Source organism: Bos mutus, chromosome 17 (genome assembly GCF_027580195.1).
Source record: "Bos mutus isolate GX-2022 chromosome 17, NWIPB_WYAK_1.1, whole genome shotgun sequence".
In the NCBI taxonomy this organism is placed as follows: Eukaryota; Metazoa; Chordata; class Mammalia; order Artiodactyla; family Bovidae; genus Bos; species Bos mutus.
Window position 1 is genome coordinate 1,500,524 of NC_091633.1, and position 19,083 is coordinate 1,519,606.

General features: G+C 54.6%; 1 protein-coding gene across 5 annotated transcripts in view; it reads left to right on the top strand.

Moving 5' to 3' along the window:
- Positions 1–19,083, top strand: part of SPECC1L (sperm antigen with calponin homology and coiled-coil domains 1 like) — an 85,748-nt gene that overhangs the window by 53,926 nt on the left and 12,739 nt on the right. For 4 of the 5 annotated variants that reach the window (XM_070385750.1, XM_070385753.1, XM_070385751.1 and 1 more), the window contains 3 exons: positions 3,264–3,347; positions 5,435–5,591; positions 7,862–7,964. In XM_070385750.1, coding sequence (XP_070241851.1) covers positions 3,264–3,347; positions 5,435–5,591; positions 7,862–7,964 — 344 coding nt within the window. The remainder of the gene's footprint in view (positions 1–3,263; positions 3,348–5,434; positions 5,592–7,861; positions 7,965–19,083) is intronic. The other variant, XM_070385754.1, reaches the window with a different exon arrangement.

The window sequence follows — 19,083 nt, forward strand, 5'->3', positions numbered from 1 at the left end:
CTCTAGAAAGAAAGCCAAGTCTCTTAAGTCAGAAGGAAGAGAACCTTTTATTGAAAAGTTTCCCAGCAGTTTGCCTTCTTCAGAGGGTGGACCCAAGCCCGATTCTGGGGCGAGCGGGGAGCTTCCCAGGAGAGGCTGAGAGAGAAACCGTGCCCTGCTGTGTTTGCAGCCTAGCGTGCATCCGTTCACTTCTGAAGGTGCTTCTTGCTGTCCGTCTTGATAAACCAGACTGTCCAGGTGCTCATGTTTTCTCCAGCATATTGTCAGAAAAGTGGAAAGAAATCACGTATTTCTGTTTTGTCACAGGTGTTTCTTTTCTTTCGGCCCTGCCCTGCGGCATGCAGGATCTTAGTTCCTGGGTCAGGAATCTAATGGGTGTTCTTGGGGGAAGCACAGAGTCCTGCCCTTGGACCTCCAGGGAAGCCCTCGGCTCCCTGCTGCCTGTAAGTTTGATGAGGGAAGCAGGGACAGCTGCCAGTCTCAGGCGGGAGGACTGAGGAGGGGGCCCGTGTGCCTGTGCGTCGAGGGTGGGCGGGGGTCTCTGTGCGGCTTTCTCCCTCCGCCTGGGCCCCAGCTCACCCCTCGGGCGTCACTAGAGCGCTCCTGCGGCTGCTGCGTGGCCGGCCCCACGGTTCCTGCCGCCTCTTCACCTCGCACACCCACCGCTTCCCGGCTCCACTCTCCTCAGCACGCTTGCACCTCTCCCTGTCCCCAACGTCTGCAGTGGCTCCGACCCCGGCCACCGTGGCCTCCTGCCACCAGGTCGTCCCCCTCTCGTCCGCTGGGTGCTGAGCTGGGTGTGTTCACCGCTGTCCCCAGAACGCGCTGACTGCCAGCTCCGGCGGCCTTGGGCATCTCCCCGGCTTTCAGTGCGGCGTGTGCCCCTCGCTTCCCTCCCACAGCCCTCTTCCTCGCGCATCTGCGCACGGGGACCCTCCTTTCTCTCACCTGCTTGTCCACGTGGTCAGCAGTGTGCGAGTCTGCTCCTGAGGAGCCTTGAGCCCGTTTATGTCTCCCCTGACACGGCCCACGTCCAGGCAGCCTGCTCTCTGCCCTGCAGTCCGCTCACACCCGCCCCCCACACCCCACCCCCCGGGACGGAAGGGTGTCCGCCTGGGACAGTCCCTGGCGCCCCGCCCCAGGGGTGGGGCTGCGCTCCTCAGCCCTGCCCTCCCAGCACTGCCGGTCCTGGCGTTTCCTGGGCATTTCCTGGCGTCTGCTGAGCACTGAGGAAGCCCCTCTCCTTTGCCTGCGTAAAGGCTGTCAGTCACTCTCGTGCTCGCTGCAGCGTCTCTCCCTGGGGAGGCCTCTCCAGACCCTTCGGGCAGCTCTCGGCCCGGGGCTGCTGCTTCCCTGTGTCCCTCACGTGGGTTAAAGACGAGAGGGTTTCCGAGAACAGACCCGGTCACCGCAGCGTCTGCTGTCTCCTGCCTGCCGCCTCTGCCGTGACGCGCTGGCTTGCCTTTCAGAGGGGCGCGCTGGCAGTTCACGTGTGGCTCTGACCCACACAGCAGAGCGGAGGGTGTGTGCGTGTGGGGGGTGCAGCCGCCCCCCTGGCCCTCGGGAAGGTGCCTCCTCAGAAGGGAGGTGTCAGCCTGCGCTGAGCTGAGACGACGTGGGTCCTTGGACGTGCGTGAGCCGGCTGCAGCGGGCGGGTGGGCTTCAGTGCGCTGCGCCCGTCACGTGCCCGGTGGCCCTCGCCCTGCATCCATGTGTTTCTGTCACCTGGTCTCACTGTCGTCTCCTGGGCGATGAAGCCTCTGGGACAGGACCCGTCTTGTGTCTGTGAAGTGGGCACTTGGGCTCCGTCTAAAATGTCGACTCCTGTTCCCTGCGGCTTCCGTGTTCCCCCAGCTCTGCTGAGTCCATCTGCGTGCACGATGGGTGCTTCTCTGAGGGCACGCGCAGCCGCTCGGGGCTCAGGGTGCGTTGGTTCAGCACGAGGAAGGGGTGGTGGCTCTGGGCTGGGTGGACCTGTCTTCACGGGGCGTGAGTCCAGCTGCCCTGCCTCCCCTCCAGGGCGCTGTGTGGGCATGGCCTCACGTACGTGCCTTACACACTCGGGAAGTACGTGTCAGAGTGAGAGATGCTCTGTCCTGGAGAGACAGCTGACATCCTGCTGGCTGAGAGCGAGTGTGTTTTAAGCGGGCAGTGCGCACGGGGCTGTCTGTGTCGGTCGCTCTCTCCTTTCCCATCCGAGGGTGTTGCTCTCAGAAGAGGTGAGCAGTCTTCACTGGCCCCACCTGACACGTGTCCTGGGCACATGCAGCACGTCCGGCCCTCCTGTGCCAGTCCTCCCGGCCTGACTGCAGTGGCGCCGGGCACAGAGGCGAGCTGGCCTGGGTCTGGGGCGCCCACTGTGGAAAGCAGGTGCCAGGGAGGGGGTGTTGGAGCTAGGCCCCAGTGTGGTGAGATGGCTGGGCCAGGGGACAGGGGAGCTGCTGCCCCAGGGCTGGGGACTCCAGAGTCCCCCGACCCGGCCTGGTGTGGCAGAGCAGGGGACAGGCGGCGGTGGGGGGACTGCTTCTGTCCTCCCTGGGGGTCCTTGCTGCCCCCAGACTGAAGTTCACACAGTGGCCAGGGAGGCTGTCGTCCGTCCCCCGCGGCTATCTCTGCTCTCCACCAGCCCCGAGGTTCGGCGGCTGGGACTGTGGCCCCGACCTTTGCGGTGTGTCCTGGGCTGAGTGCTGCTCCCCAGCCTGTTCTCCAGCAGCACAACCGGCCAGACAGGGTCTCGTCAGGACGCTGCTGAAGGCTTCCGGTCGCCCCACGTCGTGGTGGGTGGGCTCTCCCTCTGGCTGATGACCCTGAATCATCCTGTACTCCCGTGTCTGTCCTGACCCGCCTCTGGCTGCGGGCTGTGTGCCCCCGACACGCAGACACGCACTGTGGGCTCCCAGAAGGTGTGGGCTTAGCGCCTCCAGGCCCTGGTGCGGCAGAGCGTCCTGACTCCTGGATGAATTGCACCAGACGGAAGTAGCTCCCGGTGGTTTGGAAGCGTTCGCACTGATGTCTCATCCCTGGAAATACAAGTGAATGAAGTGGCCCTTGTCGGCTGGAGGTGTTTGTATTGGGCAGTTTGTTTGGGAGCCGTCGAGGGGCCTGGGCCGGGAGGAGGGACTAGCCTCGGGGCGAGAGGAAAGCGTCCTGCTCCCTGTGCCCTTGAAGTCCGGGGTCAGGGGCAAGAGGAAAGCGTCCTGCTCCCTGTGCCCTTGAAGTCCGGGGTCAGGTCTCCTCACTGTGGCACTTCCCACCCTGTGCAGAGCATCTGCTGAGAACGTCTTCGACCAGCCGACCTGCTTCTCTGCCGAGAGTGCCTGCCATGGAGAGCGCAAAGACCCTCTCAGGTACTGCCCTTCATCTGAGCCTGCCTTTAGAGGTGCGTCTGGAAGGTCCGCTGATGGAGCTGAGTTCCTTCTCTTTAGGCTCCTTTAACCTTACCTGTCTCTCTGCCTCTTTAATTGATCATTTTTCACTCTGAATTTCCCCATTGTATCTTACAGATTTCATAGAAATCATATTTCATGGCCCTGATTTCAAAAATAAAAAGAGCTAGATAGTTCCATTCACATAACAAATGTGGGATCTTCCCAAGCCAGTGATCAAACCCAGGTCTCCTGCATTGCAGGCGGATTCTTTACCAGCTGAGCCACCAGGGAAGCCCAAGAATACTGGCATGGGGAGCCTATCCCTACTCCGGAGGATCTTCCCCCTCCAGGAAATGAACCGGGGTCTCCTGCATTGCAGGCAGATTCTTCACCAGCTGAGCTGTCAGAGAAGACTGTAGTCACGGACAGTCGGGATATTTATCGCAGGATGTGTTGTGACTGTTCTGGAGGTTGTTTCTGAGCACAGCAGAAATGCCCTGCAGCCGGAGCCTGCAGTGTGGCGGGCCGGGTTACAGTGGTGTGTCTGGTGGGCACACGCTGGTTTCCTTGAACTGACATTCCAGTTTGTGAGCATCCTTGTTAATTTCCCTTTGTGGCTTTTTTAATCCTCAGTATCTCAATGAGAAGTTGGACCAGCAAAGGAGAGGTTTTTTAACCTGCCTCCTGTGGGCACCGTCCCACTTGGATGTGAATTTCAGTTGGTACAGTTTTTGGACACCTTAGCTGAGTGGAAAGTGCAAGCAAAACCTCTCCTGCAAAGCCAGGGTCCAGAGCGTTTTCCTGTAACAGATTCTTCCCATTCTTCCTTAGTCTACATCTTGTGCTTTATATAAAATTACGAAGGCTTCTCATCTAGTCCTAGCACAGCGCTTGAAAGAAACTGCAGGTTTATACAGAGATTTGACAGTGGAAGAAAAAGGCAGAATGATTACAAAACTGTGTTGGACGCACAAGCGCTTCCTTCTCCTAAGACCTTGTCATCAGAGAAAGCGCGTCTCCTCAGGCCTTGGAGCACGTGACTGTGCGGATGCAGAGCTGCAGGCCCTCCACCGCCAGGAGGTGCCAGCCGGCCGGCTGGGGAGGTGACTGGTGCCCACAGGGCTGGCACCGCCGCGCTCCCACTCCAGCGCCTCTGAGGAGGCCCGTCTGGGACCAGGGCCTGGCCTCGTGCCTCACGGCTCTCGTGCTCAGCCCAGCGCTGTGAGCACCCGCTGGTCCCCTGCGCCTCGTGGACAGAAAGCTGCCTCCCCTGTGGCCCCACTGTCGGGCTGCTCCACCTCTGGTTCTCAGGGCTTTGTGAGTCCAACCCGGCGCACGCCTGGCTCTGTCGGACTCTTCAAGTAGGACTTTCCTGACACTTCTCAGTAGTTGACATCTTTTGCTTTTCAGTCTCATTGATTCCTGTTTTTGTAAAATTTGGCTTGACCGCAAATCACGCGTGGCCCCTGTCTTTCCTTTCTGTCTCCTCAGTTTTTGGCCAAGTTCAGGAGGGTTTTGTTGATTGCAGTTGAGAGCAAGTGTTACTGTGGTCTTGGTCGTGTTTGTGATTGAACCAGGTTGGGTGGGACTCACTCTGGGCCAGGTGTGTGCTAGAGTGTGGGCTGGGCTTCTGTGCACACTTCAACAGCTATACCTTTTTTACAGTGTTTTTCAAGTGAAAAAATAAGATCCATTCACGTTATCAGTCAGATAAAGACCCTTTCCCATTATCAGTCAGATAGAGACAACATCGGTTCTTCTCCTGTGTGGGAGTGTCTGGCCTCCCCTTGTGGCTCAGAAGGTAAAGACTCAGCCTGTGATGTGGGTGAGACCCGATCTGGTCCTGCATCAGGAACATCCCCTGGAGAAGGGAATGGCAGCCTGCTCCAGTATTCTTGCCTGGAGAATGCCATGGACAGAGGAGCCTGGCGGGCTGCAGTCCCTGGGGTCACAGCAGGACACGACTGAGCGAGGAACACACACAGGGTGGTCTCTGCTCTGTGGAGGACCTGCTGAACGAGATGTCTCAAGAGCTCAGTTTAAACTGCTTCTGCTCTAACCTGTAGTGTCCAGACGAAGCAGCGAGGAGATGAAGCGCGACGTGTCTGCTCCCGAGGGCACGTCGCCCGCCGCGCTCATGGCCATGGGGGCCACCTCGCCGCAGCTGTCGCTCTCCTCCTCGCCCACGGCCTCCGTGACCCCCACCGCCCGGAGCCGCATCAGGTAGAGGGTGCTTCCTGCGGGGGCACTGCCCTCGGGCCATCCCGGGCCTTTTGAGAGTGAATGATGGGGTTGTGAAAGTTTCGAGCCCTGGTGTGTGTTCTCTCTTTGTGAGTTAAGTGTTTTCTGATCCACTCTGCTATGCCCAGAGTGGAGAAAGATGATAAAAAGTACAAAAATAAAACAAAGTTACAGAGATAATTATTTCCCCCAAGCAGCGGGTGTTTTTATTCTTGTTTTTGTGGGGTTTTCTCTTTTTTTCCCAGTTTTGCTTTTTTAAAGTAGCAAACAGCTGAGTACAAAAGTGACTTTGGTGACACTGGAACTCCAGCTGTGTGTGGAGCGCAGGGTGGGGAGGAGGGCGGGCGCTGGCAGGCCCCGAGCCTCAGTGAGCGCGCGGGCCGGACTCCTCCTGGTTGTTGACCTACAGGTCTGAATAAGAGTGGACTCTTTGGGCTCTCAAACTCAGATTATGCTCTCAGGTTTAACGCCCTTCCTCTCGGCGACCAACCTCTTAGAAGAGCGGCCCCGGGCGCAGTGAGCAGCGGGGGCACCCGCCTCTCTGGCCGAGCAAGGGGAGCACTGTCCACGTGGGCTGTGTCTCGTGCCCCAGGCGGGGGCGCCCACTCTCCTGGCCCCTCTGCGAGAAGCCGTGCGCCTGCCCAGGACCGCTCCTGGCCTCGGCTTCCTTTCCTGACAGTAAAGTTACAGGAGACGACCCCTCCCCCTTGGAGGCTCCCTCCTGCAGCTTCTCGCCGTGCCCGTGGGCTGCACTGGGCTTGGTGCTGTTCTAGGCTGTCTCTGGCAGGATGGCTGTGTGAGTAGAGTAAACCTTTCACGGTGATTGTGACAGTTGCTTTTGTTTTTCTCTTGGCGTGCTCTTTTGTTTTGTTCACTTCTCACCTTTATCTTCATTCTCATTTCCTGTGTTCGGTGGTGTTATGACAAACCTCTTTGAGCCCTTTAGCTAGAACAGGAACACGGTGAGCCAGCACACGCATAACAGTGTCGTTCTTCGAGACAGGGGTCTGACTGCAGGTTGGAATATTTTTGTATTTTACTTTTGGTTCTAAAATAAAAATTGGTGCTATTTCAGCGCACCTCTGCACTGGAAAAGCTTCGTTCTTCACGCGAGCTCTGGTGTCCTGTCATCCTTTGTAGGGTGAATGCAGACGGAAGGGTACTGTGCCGCCTGTGACATCTAGGACACGGGCTGGACGTTGTGAGGCTGGAATCTGCTTTACTTGCAGTCATGGCTGGAAATCAAACCAGCTGTGCAGAGGGCTCTGCTGGTCAGGGATGGCTTGTTCTGCAGAGCTTGCTGTCCACAGGCCCCTGTGTTCTGTCCTGCCCCTGGAGTGGTCCCTGGAGGGAAGCATTGGTGCTGGAGGGGTTGGGTTCGGGTCTGCCTTGCTCCATTGCCACGCTGGCCACAGTCTCTTTAGACTCGGTGTCCGGTCTGGGGCAGGATGTTCTTCTGCACCCACGCAGCGGACAGTGCCCTGAAGTGCCCACGTGGAATCTTCGGGGCTGACCCGTGTGGCTGTTGGCTCCTCCTGAGCTTCAGTGAGCTGTCCGCCCCGTGTGCATGGGGATGTTCCCTGAGGGCAGGCCCCGTGTCGCCGCCGCCCGGTCGAGCCTCGCAAGGAGGTGCCGAGTGAGTGAGTGTACAGAAAACTCAATTTTTTATGCAAGGGAAAATGCTAATTACTTGCAGTCAATAAAGAGTGTGCAGCTTAGCAGTAAAGACTTGGAGACATGCTGCGGGTGGTGTCCTGCTTGCTGCTCTTTTGTCGTATCTGCCTCCCCAGTTGTGTGCTCTCTGAAGGCAGCAGTGATCCTTCACCTGGGTTAGCTCCATCCTTTGTGATTATAGTCAGTGCTTTAAAAAGAAGGTGAAGTGACCAAGGACATAGACGTTGCGTGAGATGAAACGTAGCCACAAGGAAGGCCGAAGCCCAAGGGGAAGGAGCCATGGCGGCTCTTGCACGCTGCCGGCGCGGCCACTGCACCCCGAGTGTCCCGGGCCGCGTTGCGCTGGCCCTGCACACGGCTTCCCTGTGGGTGGTGACAGGGCCTCCCTTCAGGCGGCTGAGCCCCCGACAGCAGGGGGTCTGTGGGACCCATAAAAGTTGACAGAGGAATCAGACCCGTGCAGATGCCTCTGGCTGTTGTCCGCCTCCGAGGGTGCATGTGTTCTGTTGGATTTCTGGCTTGGAAGGGTGCTCTGATAAGGAACACGAGTTGAAATGTTTCTTCTCTCCACTTCCCAGGGAAGAAAGGAAGGATCCTCTGTCGGCCTTGGCGAGAGAATATGGGGGTTCCAAGAGGAACGCCTTGCTGAAGTGGTGTCAGAAGAAAACCGAGGGCTATCAGGTAACTGCGTCCTTCCGTCCAGAGGAGCCGCTGCCGGCGCAGCCCGCTGAGCAACACGAGCCCCAGACGTGGGGGGTGTCCCGGGAGAAACTGCCTTCCCGTCCAGAGCAGCAGACCGTCACGCTGCTCCTGTTGAGCTGCTGTAGCATTTCTCGTCTAAGTCCTGGTTGAGTGCTCTGTGAGGCCTCACTAGACTAAGAGTGAAAATCTATCTTTCTTTAAATGAAGATGTCACTTATCATGTTTAAAGTTTTCGTTCCGCTGAGTTCTATCTCAGCGTTTCCGCTTCCCCTGTGCGGGCTGTGCCCGTGTCGCCTCTCAGCCGGGCTCTTCTGTAGCCTGCGCTCCTGGCCCTCTGTCAGCCTCTCTCTCCCTCTTTTGGTATTATTAGCCTGACTGTAGAAATTGAAGTATGACTAGTTTGTAATGTGTTAGTTGCAGGTGGACAGCAGAGTGATCCAGTGATCCGTGCGACCCTTCTCCATCGCAGGCCCCTGCTCGGCCCGTGCGTGGCTCCCCTTGCTGTGCAGCAAGGCCTTACTGTCCACCTGGCTTACGCACAGTAGCTTGTGCCTGCTAACCCCGCTCCTGGTTTACCCCCTCCACCACTGTCCTCTGCTGACCACAAGCGTGTTCTGTCTGCTTGTGTCTCGTGAGTGAGTTCCCCCGTATCGTTTTTGTGGATTGCACGTAAGTGATGGCACGTGTGTGTTTCTCTCTGGCTTTCTCCACTTAGTACGACAATCTCTGTGTCCGTCCCCGTTGCTGCAGATAGCATCATTTCACTCTTTTTTGTGGCTGAGTAGTACTCCATCGTGTATTTATACCCTGCGTCTTCATCCATGCATCTGTCGGTGGGCGTTGAGGTTTCTTCCGAGACATTATGCTGAACTCAGAAGTACAAATCTTAGGTGATTCCACTTATATGAAGTCCCTGAAATAGATTCATGGTGACTGAGAGTAGAATGGCGGTTGCCAGGGGTCTGTGTCACGGGCAGTCATTGTGTAAAGAGTAGAGTTGCCGTCATGCATGAAGAAAGTTCTAGAAATGGATGCTGGTGATGGTTGTGCAACAGTGTGAATGAATATACTTGATGCCACTGAACTGTCCACTTATAAAACAACCGTTCAGCGGAATAAGCAGAGCAGTAAATGATTGGGATACAGCCTAATAGAAACACCTAGCCAAGGACACAAGACCCAAACCGTAGACAGTATTCATAAACTGCTAATCAGACCTGTGCGTCTCTCACAGGCTGTCCATCAGTAGCAGAATACACATTCTTCGCAGGCACCCCTGGAACAAATGTCGATAAATTGTAAAACGTTGAGACTATACAAAGTATCTTTTCTGATCACAGTGGAAGGAAGTTAGAAAGTAATAGCGAAAGAAATACTCACAGCACGATATAAGGAGACTGGGGAGATGCTGGAAAGGAGCTCCCAGGGAACGGCTAGCTGCGAGCACCGGCCTTTAGAAAGGAGAAAAATCCCAGATCAGTGGCCTAACCATCTACCTGACGAGAGTAGAAAAGGAAGAAGAAACTCAGCCCAGAGCAGTCAGAGCAAGGAAATGATGAAGATAGAGCAGGAGTGACAGGTACAGAATCAGCAGAGGAGATAACTGACACCAGCAGTTGGTTCTTTGACAAGATGAGCACGTGTACAGACCTTTGCCTAGATGGACAAAAAAGAAAAAGAGGAGGCTGAAATTACTAGAATCTGGAATAAAAGCAAGGACTTTACTAAATGACCTTATAGAAACGGAAAGGATTAAAGGGAATACTGTGAACAGTACACCAACGAATTACTTAACCTCGACGATTTTGATTCCTTGCAATATACAAGCTATAAAAAACTGACTCAAGAAGAAAGAAATTCTGAATAGACCTATTGCAACTAAAGGAACAGAATTCGTAATCAAAACAATTTCAACAACGAAAAGCCCAGGGCCAGATGGCTTCCCTGGTAAATTTTACCAAACGTTTACAAAGAATTAACAACCGACTTTCTCAGACTCTTCCAAAAATAGAACAGAGAACATGTCCTCGTTCATTCTGTGAGGCCAGTATTACTCTGATTAACAAAGCCAGAAAAAGACATCACAAGAAGAGAAAACTACAGACCGATATTTCTTATGCAGAAATCCTTAATGAAGTACTGACAGAATCCAGCAGCAAATAACAGGACTTGTGCACCATGACCGAGCCTGGCTTGTCCCAGGAATGCAAAGCTGGTCCAACGAACAGAAAGGAAAAGCAACACACCCTGCCACGGAGTAAAAGGGAAAACCCGTTCACAATGGAAACGCTCAGCAAACCAGCTGCCCGTGGGCTGGGAACCCGGCGCTGCCGTCACGCTCACTGGTGAGCATGAGCAGGAAGGACGGCTCCTCGCCGTCTACTCGACCTTTACTGCACGTTCCCCCTGGGGCAGCGGTGTGTGAGGAAGGGAGAAAAAGGCATTGGAAAGGAAGAGGCAAAACTGTGTGTGTGCAGAGGACCTGAATGCCACCTGGCAAACCGCTAGGATTCACAGAAAAACCGGTGGAGCTAGTGAACAAATCCCGCAGTTACAGGATACACTTCAGTGCAGTTGCTCAGTCGTGTCCGACTCTCTGTGACCCCATGGACTGCAGCATGCCAGGCCTCCCGGTCCATCACCAACTCCTGGAGTTCACTCAAACTCATGTCCATTGAGTCGGTGATGCCATCCAGCCATCTCATCCTCTTTCGTCCCCTTCTCCTCCCGCCTTCAATCTTTCCCAGCGTCAGGGTCTTTTCAAATGAGTCAGTTCTTCACATCAGGTGGCCAAAGTATTGGAGTTTCAGCTTCAGCATCAGTCCTTCCAGTGAGTGTTGAAGACTGATTTCCTTTAGGAATGACTGGTTTGACAACCTTGCGGTCCTATAAAAATTACCTGCGTTTCTCTATACTAGCAATGAAAACTGAAAATGAACTTCAGAATTTCCATTTATAGTAGCGTCATAGAGCGTAATAGATCTGGGGGACTTCCCTAGGGGTCCAGTGGTTGACTCCGCACTTCCACTGCAGGGGACACAGGTTTGATCACTGTCCAGGGAACTAAGACCCCACATGCCTCTAGAGAAAAAAACACGGTTCAGCAGGACACACATACCCCGGTGTTCACTGCAACGCTGTGAATAATCACCGAGACACGGAGGCCACCTAGATGTCCATCAACAGATGAGTGGGTGAAGAAGATGTAGCATGTGTATACAACGGAGTGTTACTCAGCCATTAAAACCAATGAAATAATGCCATTTGCAGCAACTTGGATGGGCCTGGAGATTATCATACTTAGCAAGTCAGAAAAAGACAGATACGGTATCGCTTATATGCAGAATCTAAAAAAAAACACAAGTGAACTTACTACAAAACAGAAATGGACTCACAGACTTAGAGAAAGAGCTGATGGTCCCCAGGGGGGCGGGGAGGGTGGGGGTCAGGCGTTCGGAGCAGTGCCCACTGCAGTGCTCACGGTGGATGAGCAACGGAGACCTTCCCAGGTAGCAGAGACTCCGCTCCATACTCTGTGCTCTAACAGAAGAGAATCTGAAAAAGGACACGTGCGCCTGCCTGTATAATCGGATCACTGTGCTGCACACCTGAAAGTAACACAACATGGATGAAGTAAAAAGTTTAAAAAACAGTAAAATATTATAAGTAAATTTAACCAAGGGGGCACAAGGCTTGTTTGCTGGAAACTACAGAACATTGTGAAGGAAATTGAAACCTAAGTAAACGGAAAGATCCTTTTTTCGATGGATTGCACGATCCACGATACAACAGGGATGAATCCTGGAAACGTGCTGAGTGAAAGCGATGTCAGTCCTGCACCCTGACAGTGGCCGAGCCGCGAGAACACCAGCGCTGAGACCTGGAGCGTAAGTCCGTACTGCCCGGCCTCTTACGTTCTTCCTTTACGTCGTTTTTACTGGGCTGTATTCACATGAGCACCCAGCACCCACTTACAGGCGTACCTTCTGGTGTGTTCCCAGAGGTGTGCGGCCCTCACCACGGTCGGTCTCACAGGGTTTTCATCAATCTGAAGGGAGGCCTCGAGCCCGCCAGCAGCCGCTCCCCGTTTGACGTGGGCCCCGTGGGTCTGCTTGCTGCCTCTGTCGCGAGCCTGTTCCGGGCGGGTGACGGCGCGTGGCCCTCTGACTGCTGCTCTCATCCAGGGCCGTGCTTGCTTGGCTCGCCCGTGGCGTGTGAGCCTCCGTGGGTCGCTCCCGTGGCTGCGCTGAGCTCCGCCCTGTGACCCCCTGTGGTCGTCCCGTCTCCTGCTGATGGTGTTCGGTTGTTGTGGGCCTTACATATGACGCTGAGGCTTTGCGTGGACATAAGTCATTTTCTCATCCTCCTGTCCAGCTTCTTGGCTGCTGGAACGGTTTGAAATTGCCATCTGGTTATTTCTCTGTCAGCTACTTCCCCTCTGCCATTTGGTTAAAGCCCCAAATCCTTGGTGTGGAGAGCAAGGCCTCTGGTGGTTGACCTGGCCTCTGTGTAGTCTGGTCGGCTCCTCCACCGCCTCACCTCGGCCCCTGAACCCCCCACCCTCTCACTGCACTCCCTCCGTCCAGGGAGCATCCGCCCCTGCAGCTTCAAAGGCAGCATCTGTGCGACCTGCTTCTGCCCTGCCCCGCCCCACGAGGGGTCATCCCTCAGGGCCCCCCCCCCGCAACCTTGGAGCTCATGCTTCCTGGCCTCGTTCACCCCGAACCCCAGTCCAGAATGGGTGCTTTTCTGCATTTCAGGGCATGTGTGGGGGGCTCTCTGTATCTGCAGTTCATTTTCCCATGTCACAGAGCCCTGCCTGCCAATCCTGAGGGTACTGACGTGCCAGCGTGTGTGTCTCCTTGTCCAGACTGTGAGCGCCTTAGAAGGGCCTATCTGTGCCTCCCAGCGCCCCGCAGAAGGCCCTGCACACGGCAGAGCTCAGTGGCTGTCTGAACTTGTATATCAAATATCATGGGACACGTTGGAGGTTCGTGTTCAGAACAGCAGTTCTCAAGCTTGTCTGTACAACCCTGTGAAGACTGTGGGGAAGGCGCAGATGCCTGAGAACCAAGCCTCAACATTTACACCTCGAGAGGTGCTTAGTGAGACTGGAATCTGCGTTTCTGTAGGCGTCGCGCTCGATCCATGGACCACGTTGTGAGAGCCGCACGTAGAGCAGTGATTAAGACCTTGGACTTGAGGGTCCATGAGGCCTGCGTGTTAGCTCTGCCTGTTTCTGTGCGACCTTTAGCAAATCACTTAGTCTCTCTGGGCCTCCCTTTGCCTCCTAAACTCCATTCCTGTAAAATGGAGGCTTAAGTGAGGAAGTCGTACACATTCTAGCATTTGCTGCATGTTTAATAGATTTAAACTATTATTTTTCTGTTACTTTCTGTCATCTTGTAACATGAGCTTTAAATTTTTCTAGGCCATTACATAAATTGACTAATTTGAGATAATTAGAAAGTACTTCCCCCTAGATTATGGAACTTTGCCATATATCAAGTTGTTTAAAAATTTAAGTAACCAAGTTGATTGAGATCATTCAAACATTAAATCAATGAGTTAACTAATGTCTCTTGCTTCCTTCCCACTTAAATTCTCTGATTCTGTGATTTTAAGGTACATTGCCTTAGGTTAAAAAAAAAGCGCAAACCAATTCTTTAAAATCCTCCATTAATAATTTAAATTTTTTTTTCATTTCCTGCATACTTAAAATGAAGAGGAAATACAATGCACAGCGAAACGGGCCGCTGTACGTAAAGAAAGGCTCTTCCCTACACTGGAGAGTCTGCTGCAGGCACGCTTCCCCTTGCTCCTTGTGCAGACTTCTGCAGTGGTGTCTGCAGAGGGCTTTTCTCTTTGTCTGGCTTTCGTTTCCTGTGAAACTAACATCTGTTTTGCTGTTTAAAAGTCAGGTAGGATGCTGGCTGTTGTATTTTCAAGGTCTGTGAGTTAAAATTGGATATAATTTTATATGCATAATCTTTTTAAGCTGAGAGATGGATCTGATAGAGCTCCTAATTCGTCGAGAGCTGTGTCGGACGTGCCAGAGCCCTTTCCTCATCTGGCCTTAGGTACTGATGAGCGTCCCCTCCCTGAAGCCCGCCGCGTGGGACCCACCCTGCAGTGGCGGTCCCGCAGCCGGCAGGAGCGGGGCTGATACGTGACCGGCAGCACGCCGCCCCCTCAGGTCCCGACCGCCCTGTGAGCGGGCCTGCTGCCCGTCGTGGGCGCGGCCAGTGAGCGGGGGCAGCCTCCCCAGCCGACACCTGGCTCGCCTTCCGCTCAGCCTCCTGAGAGGCGCCCTGCCGCGGCCGTGCTCGCCGCTGTAATCTGAGTAACTGTCCATTACACTGCACGGCCTTGTGACCTTCCTTTTATCTAACACGTTTTCCTCCCTTAAATCGCACCCCGCCAGCAGCTGTTCACTGAAGTTTTAAATACGGGAATATCCCCATCGGAGGGGGCTTGCTGTCAGGCTTGCAGACGCGGGCCTGAGCCCCCCACCCCCACCCCCAGGGACTGGGACAGATGGCTCCCTGAAGGCCGTGTGGTGCTTCTGAACATTGCTCTACAGATGGAGGCTTTTCTTTTTCAGTTCTAATCAGCGCCTCAGCTTGTAGACAGTCGTGTTTTAAAGCCGATTTAAGTACACGGTTAATTTCTTAGCGCTCACGGAGAGAGGTGGTGACCCACCGCCCTCCGCCGTCGCCCGTGCACGCTGCTGCTGGAGTCGCTGGAGTCGGCGGCCCAGGTCTCTGACTGCCCCTCCAGGGCCTGGCAGTGTGAGCTGACCGCAGCAGAGGGACGGGCAGCGGGGTAGCTCACCCTCTCAGCGTGCTTTCCTTCGGTTCTAAGTTTCGTATTTAACGGCTTCTGTTGTACCATTGTTTTCTTGTTCTTGGAAAACCTAATTGAATACAATCAAGGAGCCGCTAAAGGTAAATTTAAGAGCTTTCCTTTGAAATCTCATTGTTCTCTGATAAAATGCCAGGCCTGGAGATGGATTAGTTAATCCAAAAATGATGAAAACACTTAATCTACTACAGAATGGTTTTAATAAATGAGCAGAAGCTTTTAGTACTGCCCGAGGTGACTTAATCTCAAGCAGTAAGAATACAGTTTTATTGAAGGATTTGCTCATTAGCGCATGGACCGAAGAAGGAAAGACGCTGCGTTTCTGAGTGGAGGTGAGCGGAATCAGAATCGACGGACACGAATGGTTTCACAGGGATGTGTGCTGTGCTCTCCTTGCCTTCTAGCGATGTTTCCCAATATAAAATTAGGTTATCACATACACACTAAGCCCTGTGCCAAGTCGTGTGCTGGGTGTTGAAACAGGAGTCTAGAAAGAGAAAGGCGGTCCTATCTCAGGAAGCTCGTGAGCTACAAGTCAGTAATTAAAGTTCTGGGTGGACTTGTGTGTGACTGACAGATTCTCAGATCAGACTCTGCCAAGAACTTCGATTTTGTGTACAAGTGTCATTTAAATATACATTCAATACAAATGTGTGCCAGTTCGTTTCCAAGCACTTAAGGATTTTCCAGAGAGCTTTCTGTTATCGATTTCTAACTTAATTGCATTGTGGTCAGAGAACGCACTCTCTGTAACCTGAGTCGCTCTCAGATTTTTCGAGACTCGTTCTGTGGCCCAGGACATGGTGTGTAGTTTTTAAAGGCTGTTCTGCTGCTGTGGGAGGTCGGTCAGAGCCGTGGGTTGCCTGCCGTCCACATCCTCTGGCTCTGTCGGCTGCTGAGTGAGGGGCGGGCTCTCCGTGTCTCCGTGCGGGGCTGAGGGTGTGTGCTTTGTGTGTGTTGCAGCTGTGACTTGGTGCATAAATGTCGAGGATGGAGGAACTGCCCTCCATCCTGAAACGGCCTTCGTCCGTGCTACCCCTCTGTGCTCTGCAGTGCCCTCTGGCCGACACCCCACCCGGCTCTCTGTGGATTGCGTTCAGCACGGAGTGTATCTTTCTAGTGTTTCTGGTGGGTGGGTAGCGTAGAGCCAGTATTGCCATATCACTGTTTTAAGTCGTTTTCCTAACAGTTGCTCTAGAGATTACAGAACGCACCTTGCCACCGTTTCCCTGAGGTTTTTCTGACTCAGCTTGGTAAACTGCTGCAGGCTTGCTGCATGCGGCCCCTGTCCCCGCTCTGTCCTGCCCTTGTCCTGGGTGTTGGATTTGTGTTGTCAGCCCAGCCGTGCGGCCCCTGTCCGCCCTCTGTCCTGCCCTTGTCCTGGGTGTTGGATTTGTGTTGTCAGCCCAGCCGTGTGGCGTTGCAATTAACTCCTATATACAGTGTGCTGTTTTAAAAAGCCTGAGAGGAGAGAGTAATGAGTGCGACTTCTGGCGGGGTGGCTGCCTGCTTTCTGTTCTTCCCTGACATTTTAGTCCCTTTTCCTGAATAATTGCCTTAATGTATTTCCTGGAGATCAGTCAGCTCTGCAGAGCCCTGAAGCGGTTGTTTTTGACCAGCTTGTCCAGTCCCGTGATGTTTTTAGGAGAGGCTTTGTCGGCCCCTGCCCCACCACAGGGAAAGTCTCCCAGCGTGCTTCCTTCTGGGTTCTTCTTTTATTCCCAACTGTTTTTCACTAAGAACCAGCAGATTCTCCCAGAATTGTATGTCCCTGTGGATTGAGGAGAGTCTGCAGAGTGAGAACGAATGGACAGATAAAAATAGCCAGGCCTTCCTGGCTTCCTTTGAAGCAGGGTACAGTCAGTAGGCAAAGTAGGAAAAGGAAGTTCCCTTCGCAGCTGCGTGTGTTCACGGAGCGAGCTGGCGTCAGCCCAATGGCCCCTGGGCCCTGCATGGAGCTGCCCCCAGCCTCTGCTGGTGCCCCCCACCCCGGCCCTGTTCATGCCCCCCTGATTCTGCACAGAGAGACCCCCCCCAGGCTCTGCTCCACACCTGGGAGCTGCAAAGACAGCTTTCCTGCCCGACAGGCTGGCCCCAGAGGCCCAGGTTCCCTGTGGTGCCTGATGGTCACCACATGCAGGGGGGCGGGGGGTGTGATGGGGGAGGGGCGGGGGCGGGCGGGGAGGGAGAGCCGCGCCCCTTCCCACGCCTGTCCGCCTTCCGTAGGAGGCCCTGGGTCCCTGGGAGGCGCTGCGAGCATCCCTGCGCCATCCTCTCCTCTCCCTCCTACCCTCATTTTCAGTGACTCAGGGTGGGAGGCTGGGAAGGCTGGGGCTCCTGCAGTCGAGGCTCCTGAGCCAGGCTCAGCGTTGCTTCACTTTCCTCTGCTATATCTGGAGGCTTATGTCACAGGAATGGCTTCCCAGAGGTGAAAATCCAACAGGTGCAGGCAGCAGATAAGGGTTTGATCTGAATCAAATCGAGGTTGGAAGTCTGAACTTTTTTATTGTACATTGTCAGTTTGCACGGAAACTGAGTTCCCATACAGAAAGCTCTCATTGTTTGTAAATATCACCGTGTCCCAGGGTTTAAAATACTTGAACAAAGGGAAACAAGTGGCCAGATTTGTGGTCCCACCTGGTCTTTATGTGGACTCACACACTCACAAGTTCCCGCCAGTGAAGCGATGGAAACTGCTGGTCTGACCGTCCTGACCTGGTGACAACGCCGTCTTCGTCCGGAGCGGCGGCTGGGCCTGGGGCTCACACGTCCGCCGGGTGCCAGCGGGCTCTGCGGCCCGGGCTCGGCTCCGCGTGGCAGCCACAGTGGGTGCGTGGGCTGCCTCCTGTGTTCAGGGGCCCTCTGCACGCCGAGCACAGCAGCTGGAGACCAAGTTTTCCCTGAACCACGATGTACTTCTGGTGCTCTGTGGTTTAACCATGCTTTGACAGCAGCTGCTAACATGCGTTTCCAGAAATGTCAGGGCTCTAATTTTTAAATTAATTGCTTAGTTAGCATTTCGATAAATTAGCTTGATCATCGTTTTAGTGTGAGGTAGGAGAAGGCAATGGCACCCCACTCCAGCACTCTTGCCTGGAAAATCCCATGGACGGAGGCGCCTGGTAGGCTACAGTCCGTGCGGTCGCAGAGTCGGACTCAACTGAGCGACTTGGCTTTCCCTTTCAGGTGACACTGCCCAGCCAGACTCCCCATGACGCACTCAGGGTTTCCCACACCGCTGAGCGGGTCGGAGAGCCCCAGCAACCCCGGTTGAGCCCCAGTTCCCGCTTTCCTAACCGGGCATGTTCTCCAGGGCCCGTGCACTCGGGAAGGCGCTCAGGAGGGGTGGCTGCCCCCGGCCAGGCAGAGCCTCTCAGACGCGCCTGCTGAGGCTCCTCCGGCAGGAGGGGTCCATGGGGTCGTCAACTCCAGGACTCAGGGTCCCTCCCCTTGGCCTTCCTCCTCTCTTCCCATGAACTCTGCAAAAACAGAGCAGCCGCTGGGTGTGGCTAACAGCCTGGCCACCAGCGCTTGGTCAGCTCAACGTCTCAGGAATGAGTGTGTTCATCGGAAGCCGCACCTCGAAGGTCACCCCTGAGACGGCCCTGGGAATCGTGATGCGGGGCTCCCGCTCCGCCAGCCAGAGGTGCTTGCAGCCCCTGCGCTTGCCCTGGGGTCTCTCAACACCCAGACCCAGGCTCTTCCCGCCAGACAGTGCCCTGGGCTCCAGGAGGTTTCCAGTAAGCAGGCCTTTTTATTCTATGAGGAATGCTGAGAAATAAGAGAGAAATCAGATAAGCAATGTTTTCAAGAGCTGTGTAATTTTTTTGCTAAAAGCAGAACCATTAAATTGTCTGGGTCACATAATCTCTATGTATCATCTCCAGCAGCTCGCACAGTCCTCAGTTCCTTCCATCGTGAGAAGCCTTTATTCTCTTGTGCTTCAGTGACTTTGCACGGGAGGCTAGCCGAACTGTGTGAAGGCCACAGAGGAGTCGAGGTCTGACAGGTTAATTTCATCGCACGCGTGAGTTTAGCCTGAGGTCCGTCGGGAAGTTTGGGGTGAGCGCCCCGTTGGTGGAAGCTGGTTATGTGTGGAGGTGCTTCACGGCCGTGGGAAGGGTGGCTGACCTCCAGGCGCCGTTGGGAGGGGAGCTGGGTCTCTCGCCAGCGGGCTCTTCAGTGCAGGACACAGCAGGCTGGCTGCCACCCAGCCAAGAGGGGGCAACACAGG